The 9,285-nt window shown below is 40.0% G+C and overlaps 1 protein-coding gene across 1 annotated transcript; it reads right to left on the bottom strand.

Moving 5' to 3' along the window:
* Positions 1-4,981: 4,981 nt before the first annotated feature.
* Positions 4,982-8,391, bottom strand: LOC147384401 (protein neprosin-like). The gene is made up of 7 exons (XM_086425985.1): positions 7,966-8,391; positions 7,322-7,408; positions 6,934-7,191; positions 6,636-6,800; positions 6,466-6,519; positions 5,912-6,058; positions 4,982-5,681 (listed from the first exon to the last, which is right to left on the bottom strand). Exons 1-7 carry the CDS (start codon positions 8,152-8,154, stop codon positions 5,304-5,306), a joined length of 1,278 nt encoding a protein of 425 aa, XP_086282111.1. The 5' UTR covers positions 8,155-8,391; the 3' UTR covers positions 4,982-5,303.
* Positions 8,392-9,285: the final 894 nt, after the last annotated feature.

Genomic DNA, 9,285 nt, shown 5'->3' with positions numbered 1-9,285 from the left:
GGGATAGCACTGACACCCTTCCTACAAAGTGTATGCTAAGTCTTTACTAGGTTTCCAGAAGGAAACATCAAAAGTAGAGGCCGGTCATACTCCCTTATTACGAAAATGCCACTAGGCTAACAAGTGTGCCCTGGCACGGGACTGACACGTACCCTAAGCTAATAGATATGCCCTGGTACGGGGGCTGACATAGCTTCATAACGAGCCTTACATGATATTACATGGGTGCTCCCGGGTAGCTCCGGGGCGAGCTTACACCTAACTCTAGGTGACAGATGATGTGGCCGTTACAGTCTCCCCCACCTATTCTGTAGACGTCATCGTCGCATTGACCTGGCAAACTCTTCAATCGATTGCTTGAAAGGTTGTAGGTTCTCTACATTCTCTTGTGTAGCTTCAAATTCTGGCATGTCCTGTGTGACGAAGTACTCCACGTGCTGCTGCTGCTGTTGCTGGATGGAACTGCTGCTGAAATGACGTTTTCGAGAACTTTGTCGACAACACGCTCTGGCTGAAAAGCTGAATGAGAAGTGGTACGTGTTGGAATGCTGCGCGCGGGATCTCCTGGATCTGCTTGGTACGGTCTGAGACTTCTTGCATGGATGACAGAGTAGATGCTGTGTAACCTGTACGGTAACCAGAGTTTAGCAAACCTGTACGTCCTTGGACTGTGTCTCCTGTAGCCTGAAACAATAGTGTGAGAAGTTAAACACTGTTGGCCTGAAATAAGTTCAAAAGCACTCTTGTTGGAGGAAGAGTTCTTCTGAGAGGTTGAATTGAACAAATTCGCCCAATTCTCATGATCGGCATTGGCAAGATGCCTAAAATACTCCAACGCAGAACTGAATCTCTCCGTTAGCCAAACTGATTGATGATGTACACTGCTCGGAAAATCAAGCTGGAATCTAAGTAGTCTGCATGGTCCGTTCCATAACTTCCCTGTGACTCTTGAATCTCTGACGCTGACAACACTCTGAGGTACATCACAATTCTTGCTGACTCTATGACGAAGTAACTGAGGGGCTTCTTCTGCAACTTGAAGCTTACAGTAACCTGATCTCTGACCTAACTCTGAAAAACACTTGGCTGTCCCAAGCTTATCAAACAAGTAGGCACTCTGCTGGATAGGATACTTGTTCTTGATGGTGATCTTCTTGACTGCTCGATAATCGATACAACGTTACGAAGACCCATACTGCTGCTTGCTCAACTCAGCTAGTCTTGGATGATTCATCCTGTAAGGCCTCTCTATAAGAGGTGTGACAACAGGTAGCACTTCATTCTGATGATCTATTGACCTACATGGCTGTAGTGTCTTCGGAAGCAAATTCACTATCTCGTCATCAACTTCTGCTAAAACCTGTGTAACTTGTGTGGGAGTTGAACTATGGTCCTGTTCTGCGGATTCAACTCTCAAGGAAGCAAGGTACGGTTGCTTACCTTTCTTCAACCCTTTCTTCACCTGAATGGCTGAAATCAATTTTCCCTCTTCTTTGCCTGTGGAGACGGGAACAAAGCTTGGACATTCACCTAGCATGCCCAAGGTGTTGGCGAATAGCATTGGTACAACCCTGTTCTGTCGCATAAAATCCATCCCAATGACAACTCTGAACTCATCGAGCGGAACTGCGAGTAAATCAAGCTTACCCTTCCATGTACCTATCTTGACGGACACTGACTTGGCCGAACCTTGGATAGGAGTGGCTTGGGAGTTTACAGCTTTCATACGGCTTGAACCCTTATCGAGCCGGATATTGAGACACTTCGCCTCTGCAGGGGTAATAAAGCTGTGAGTAGCTCCTGTATCAACCATTGCCTGGGTGGTCTTCCCACCAACTTCAATATCGACATACATTAGACCCTTCCGTTTCTGGCTATTTTGAGTCTCAGATGTCTGCTTCATTGCATTCAAAAGATGCAAGGCTCCCATGTGAGGAGAATCTTCATGATCTCGCCCACTCGTACTCTCGTGACTAGGGTCACTCTGGGAAGCTAATAGTGCAGTCAGTTTGGCTCGCTGTGGGCACTTGAATGTCTTGTGAGGCCCACCACACAAAACACATCCATGCTTGTGACGACGCTTGACTGGCGAGGTACTTCTGCTCTGTGAAGGAGAGGAGTTCCGTGATTATCCCGGACTAGAACTCTTTCTATGCCTTCCATTCTTGCCATTCGAAGACTTCTTTGTGTATTCAGGTTGCTGGTAGTAACCCTTCGACTGAGGATTTACATACTGTTGGCTCCCTCCCGCGGGAGTATAATTAGTCAACCGCTCGACTGCTGCAATTGCAGACGCGAGATCTTCCACACATTACCGTTGGAGTTCTGTCTGAACCCAAGGCTTGAGTCCTTCTTAGAATGAGAATAGCTTATCTTTCTCTGACATATCACGGATATCAAGCATCAAGGCGGAAAACTGCTTGACGTACTCGTGAACTGTACCTGTATGTTGGAGTTGCCTCAACTTTCTGCGGGCAATGAACTCCACGTTCTTTGGTAAGAACTGGTGCTTCAATTCTTTCTTGAGGTTCTCCCATGTATCGATGGAACATTGGCCACTTTCCATCTCAGTGTACTTTGTCCGCCACCATAGCTTGGCGTCACCTGCAAGATATATAGAAGCATTTGTTACTTTTACCTCTTCGGAATCCGGACGAGCTGCACGGAAGTATTGCTCCATGTCGAACAGGAAATTCTCGAGCTCTTTCGCATCGCGAACACCATTGAAGGTACGTGGCTCGGGTACTCGCAAGCGCGAGGGAGAAGCATCACTACTAGTAAGCCGTTCGTTACCGACGGCTCTGACCAGGAGGCCTACTTTCGTAGTGAGCTTCGTAATCTGTTCCTGTAAGACGGCTAGATTGTCTCGGGTATCTTCCTCGAGGGCTGTCATTCTAGCTCTGAATGTCTCGGATCCTTCCTCCAGCGTGCTCTGGCGATCATCTATTCATGCAATACCATCAACAATACCGGATAGCATACCTATCTTTTCCTCCAATACCTCAATGCGTTCCTTATTTGTACGTGGTGTTGGTGTGTTTGGAGCGGGTAGATCCGCGGTACTAGTAGTTCCTCTTACCATCGTTCGCGTGAACTAAATGGAATCTCGGGGGAATAGGTAGGGGGAATACCAACTGTGCTCAAACAACTGCTGCTCTGATACCAACTGTCACGGCCCTATTCTTTCGAAGCGGGGTCGTGCGACGCAAGGGGGTCAAATCCACTTGCAAGCCTGTAAAATGATCGTACACCACACACACGTAGCTAGCAAACAAGTAAACGAGGTAACACGAGATAAAGCCCGGAGGTAACTTTGTTGATATAATATTCAATTACACGGTGTAACGCGTTACAAAAGCAATAGATGCGTTACAAGCAAATGATGATCCTATGACACGCGGGACTTCCACGGAGCTGGGCTTCAAGGGCTTCAACAACGTGGGTGTAGGCCGAGGATTGGGATAGCACTGACACCCTTCCTACAAAGTGTATGCTAAGTCTTTACTAGATTTCCAGAAGGAAACATCAAAAGTAGAGGCCGGTCATACTCCCTTATTACGAAAATGCCACTAGGTTAACAAGTGTGCCCTGGCACGGGGCTGACACGTACCCTAAGCTAACAGATATGCCCTGGTACGGGGGCTGACATGACTTCATAACGAGCCTTACATGATATTACATGGGTGCTCCTGGGTAACTCCGGGACAAGCTTACACCTAACTCTAGGTGACAGATGATGTGGCCGTTACATCTTCCCACATGTCTTCCCGTTGACCCCCTTATCCTTCGATTATGTTCTCGTCATAAGCATACATGCTCTGTTAGCCTTTTTGTCTTACCATTAACAACTTGTGATTCCCTTCGTAACGGTCTCACGTGATCTGAGCCATGGTTTCAACATTCAAATCCTCACTTCGTTAATATACTATGCTGTCTAGTTCCACTTTATTCCTTTCTCTAACAGTTAACTACCAAATGGCACCTCCTTATAATTTTTTTTACCAATGTATCCCAATAGTTTGCTTTGACCTTTCTTAAGAAGACAGAAGTTATCATTGACTAGTCAACTATTTCATTTTCAACCCTATACGAAGCCTAATAATGTTCAAGGTTAAAAAAGCATATTTTAAGAGATTATAAATACTTGAATATTTATTTGATCAAAATCATCTTAAAGCCCTCAAGAAAGCATTCGACTTTTTCAACATTTTTTTTTCCTTAAGAAGCTGCTTTTGAAATCAAAGAGCTTTGCAAATAATGGAATGGAATTAACCAAAAGATTTACAGCGTAGGACATGTGACCAACTTTACTTTATTTTTTTTATTTTTTTCAAAAAGTTTGGTGGGGGTGCAAGTGATGTTGCTCACATAAAGTCATCCACTCACGTGCAAAGCAATACCCAAAACTTCGACCTTTTTCAAGTAATGCTAGTGGGGGCAAGTCCCCCATTAAAGCCTAAATCAAAACAAGCAAGTGAAAGACATTAATTTATTACAAAACACTTTCCTTACTAACATAGTAAGATTTACACTTTTCTTACTAACATAGTAAGATTTTAACCGTTACTAAGGGTCATTTTGTTGAAATGGATTACCACATCAGCAATCCAACACTGTAAAGCCCTCTAAATTTCATTGAAAAACTCAGATTCAAAGAAAAAAATCTAAAATCGATTTCTTTCAAACTTGATCCAAGGTTCTGAAAGAGGACGGCTACCAAACTTCCAGATAACTCCCAAAATTAAAATTCAATGGTAAAAAATATTTTTATTTTAAAATTCTCCTATTTTTTGGATTTTTTTTTCAATGTTCACAGAATTTTGTCCTCTGCAATCCCGAAAGCACCAGATCATGTTTTTTGGAGGCCACAAGGTGAGTCCAAGGACCTTAATAAGGTTAAAATCCATACCACCTTAATAACGCTAGTTGACCTCTTATTTATCCAACCAGATTTAGAATTAGAATTAGAACCCCTTTGGCATATAAATACCCAACGTCAAAGCCTCATTCATTCACTAATAGCTGAACAAACCACTCCTAAGATAGGAGCATACAAACAAATACATACAAAGTGGGAGCTAAGCAAGGCATGCTTCTCTTGGGTTTAAGAAACTTGACCTCCTCTCCAATCACTTATATGGAGAGTAAAATGAAAAACAGATCAAACTTACAATACAGACACTACCATCTAACCCCCAAAAGGGTGTCAAGAAGTGAGGAAGGGGAAAAAAAAAAAAAAGGCCACTGGAGAACATTGAATGATACATATGGAAAAGAGAGGAAAAAGGAATTAGAGTTTCTTTCTATGAGCAATTAGGGTTATTTCCAGGACCACCATAGTAAAAGTAGTTGCCCCAATCATCATTATTTCCCTTTTGGACATCATAGCAGTTGGATTTCTCAGTGAAGGTGCCAATCCCTTTAGGGGTCCTAAGATTATTGGATCCATCAACAACTTGAATATTTCTGAAGTAACTTGCCTTACCAAACCCTTCTTCGGGGAAATGTCCACTACCCATTTGAGTAGAAGTGTGCTCTCCGTCTGGTTGTGAGTTCACTACCTCTCCTCCCCACTCAATCATGGAAGCACTTTCAGTCAAGTATGAGAAGAGGAAGCCAGGCCAGTACCCAAGCACATAATCAGACCCAAATTGCATCCACCAGTGCCCCTCTTTTGGGTCCTAGAAAAAATAATAATAATAATACCCAATTAAATAATTTAATCAATTAGTAGGAAAATAATGCAATTTGATCCAAAATAATTTATCAAAGATTCTCTGCATCTTTTTTCCTCATGGGGTCCATTTTATATATATATATATATATATATATATTTTTTCTCTTGTATGGGTCCATTTTAGATATATATATATCTTCTGGTATAGGTAGCAGTTGGTACTTTGGATTTTACCTTCCAGACAAGTATACTGATATCATATTGGGAACCACGATATCCAGATACAGGAAAGATGCTTGCACCCATTGCTATTTCACTGTTGATTTGAATGAAACCCGAGCAGAGAAGGTTGTAGCAACCTGTGGCTTGATAAGCATCACTCTGAAAAAATTTATGAGAGAAAACCATTAGAGAATTCAGAGAGAATAAATTGAATTTTAACTTTAAATTTGGGAGTTCAATAGCCATCCATTTTCATCACCTTCCATCAACCTCAAAATGGTTTTTTTTTTTTTCTTCTTTTGAATATGAGTTTTTCCATGAAATCTAGAAGGTCATGATGTTTGATTTCCAATTTGATAATTCAACTGGGCCCAACGACCCTTGGTAAGATTTAAGTTAGCCATGCTAGCCTGATTCATAAGGCAAGATTTGTTGACTGACAAACTTATAAAGTAAGGGAGTTTTTGTAATAAAATTGTAACAGATAGGGTCTGCCCAGTAAATCTCTCAATAAAGAAAGAACCCAAAAAAAAAAAAAGTAAGGAAAGTTATGTGGAGAAACTTACAGTCCAGTAAGTGAAGAGTCTTGTGTTGTTGTCTCCATAAAGATCTGGGCTCACCTTTTTTTTTTTTTTTTATAAGATCAAAAGAAAGAAGAAACCATAAGAGAGAGAAATAGAAAAAGGGTTCTTGATTTATTTTCAAGGTTTTGTTATATTTTTGGAGAAAATAATACCTGCCAACCAGCTTCAATACTATTGAGATCTTCACCAAAAGAACCACCCAAGATCCAGAGCTGAGACAAGCTGAATTCGTTAGGCTTTTGGATTTTTGGTTCCCATACATTTATGGTTGCCTTCGCTCCATAGTACTTACCTCCTTGCACATAAGCAATTGCATGCTAAATAAACAAAACAGAAGATGCAATTAATTAAGAAAAGAGTGAACAAAAAAAACAAAAAAGCAAGAAAAGAAAATGAAAAAAATTGAACAACTTTTTTCTTTCTTTTTTTAATTTTATCTTTTGCTTTTACCTGATGACCACTTTCACTAGTGAGGTCAATATCAGCAGATCTGGGCTTAGGAATGGTTCTGTGTTTCTTCCTTCCAAATCTTTTAACTGAACTTGCTCTTAGAACATCATCTCTCTTTGTTCTTCTGATGGGTATGGTGCCTTCTGGACACCTTCCATTTAAGTGCCACAGCTGAGTAATAGAGTTTGATTTCTTTTTAGGCTTTGCAGAGATCTTGCTTTCATCATAAAGCCCTTCTGGATGATAACTGGGTCTCATCTGAAACACACACACACACACACACACACACACACACACACACACACACACAATATAAACTTAATTAAAAAAAAAAAAAAAAAATTTAGATGGGGAGAGAGTAGACAAAGTAGATAACAGGAGATGAAACCTGAATTGTATGGTTTCTGAGAAATGGGTGATCAAAAGCAGGCTGATGAGAGGCATGAACACAGTCGATTAAATCTCCATCTGGGCTCTGTTATTTTTTTTTTTTTCAGCAAAAAACAGACTAGAAAATAAGAAATCTAAAACTCATTACCATTAAAGTAAAATACCAAGAAATAATTACAAATATCAACATAAAGAAATAAACCCATTTTACAGGAAAATGACAATAAAGAAATGAAGCTCCAATGGAGAAAAATTAAACACCAACCCAAATAAATAATAACAAGTAGATCAACATCCTTTAAATAAATAAATAAAAATAAAAAACGATTTGAGTGTGACGGATAGAGTAACTAAATGGACAAAAATAGCATTTTCTGATATTCATTTCTGCAAACAATAAAAAGTGAAAATATTAAGAAAGCATTACCCCATTAGTAATAATGCAGGAAAAAAATCTCCTAGAAAAAAATTTACAAAAAAACAAAAGACACATTCAAGCGCACTTAGGAAACGGGATCCCAAATACCAAAAGATTTTTTTTTAAAAGCAAGGAACAGAGACCTCGATACTATTCACAGAGGGATTGTTCAAAGTGAAAATATGAAAAACAAATTTAGTAATAATACAGGAAGAAACAGATACCTGGATGGTCTTCAGAGCGGGCTTGTTCAAACGGTTCAAGTGCTTTTGAACCTCTAGTCTCTGCCGAGAAATTTTGCCCATCCGACAAGCGCACGGTAGCGGGAACAAGGTCAAGAAAACAAAGAACAACATCGCTAGCATCACCATCAGTGAAACTCCTTTCTCACCACGGCTAGAGTGCGCCGCCATGGTTAAAATTCGAACCCACACGTTTGGGTTTTTTTTTTTTTTTCCCTTTTTTGGAGGGTGGATTAGATCCGAAAACACTCCTCCACCATGGACAGACGATCTTTAGCTCTACTTCCCCAATGTACGTTCTCTGCTTAGCCTCCAAATAATTTAGATTGAAGAAAGGTGGGTTTCGCTTTCGCCTACGATGGTGTTGTGCATTCTTGCCTTTCTCTCACACACAAGAGACTGAGAGAGGGAGAGACGAAAAAAAAAAATTAAAAAGGCCAAAAATTAAGGGTGATTTAGACATGCCCCTGCTTTTTGGTGACTGTATAAGATACCCCTATGTTTTCAACGGATAACCTTACCCAAGTCTTTTATCAGAGATTAATTAAAATGACGTAAAACAAAAAACAAAAAAAACACTTAATTGAGAGAATCTATTGGCACGTCAACTTTTGCCAAGAGCCCTCCAATTCATATGAAATAACCCAAGAATTAGCCGACATCTTGGAGTGCTCTTTAATAAAATTTGGCGTGACAACAGAAGCCTCAAATAATATACAACCTTGGTTTCTCTCCTCAATCCTCCCATCATGTAAATGAAGGAAAATAAAATTTTACCGTCCAAAATTCTATCTTATTAAATCTTCAAATCTCAAAGAATTTACTATTTTTTTGGATATTTATTGTAGACACCTCAATTTATACGGACACATTTAAAAGACTCATAAAAATGAATTTTAAACCAATTTGTCAATCAAAAGACTTGAGGGTCTAATATTTGAAATTCCTAATAAAATGGTGCAAGGCCTTCAATTGGCCCACTAGCTTCCAAAATAACTCATTTTCGAAGCCTCATTTATATCCATGCATATTAGTCCAAGTCTATCATTTCTAAAACACTAATTCAATCCAAATCAATCCAATTCCAAAAATTACTCTAATCTAACCTAGTCCAACCAAAATCCTTAAACCTAATTCTAAGCCTTATCTGCCATCAACATAAAGGCCCGCTTCATTCCAACTAGACCTCATCAATCAAGGTCCATCGACTAAGATTAAGGTCTACAAGTCCTCAAAACTCCATATTCACAAGAGTAGACACATGTCATCACCACAATCAACCTCTCAAATCCAATCAATATA

This window comes from Akebia trifoliata, chromosome 15, assembly GCF_017979445.1.
Source record: "Akebia trifoliata isolate Shusen 1 chromosome 15, ASM1797944v1, whole genome shotgun sequence".
In the NCBI taxonomy this organism is placed as follows: domain Eukaryota; kingdom Viridiplantae; phylum Streptophyta; class Magnoliopsida; order Ranunculales; family Lardizabalaceae; genus Akebia; species Akebia trifoliata.
Note: the sequence above shows the minus strand (reverse complement) of the source record. Positions and strands in the feature narration are given on the sequence as shown.

Coding starts and splice junctions, on each gene's coding strand:
- LOC147384401 (XM_086425985.1), bottom strand. CDS start 8,154: ATGGCGGCGCACTCTAGCCGTGGTGAGAAAGGAGTTTCACTGATGGTG. Junction 6,801..6,933: donor CTAGTGAAAGTGGTCATCAG/GTAAAAGCAAAA, acceptor TTGTTTATTTAG/CATGCAATTGCTTATGTGCA. Junction 5,682..5,911: donor TCAGTATACTTGTCTGGAAG/GTAAAATCCAAA, acceptor TATTTTTTCTAG/GACCCAAAAGAGGGGCACTG.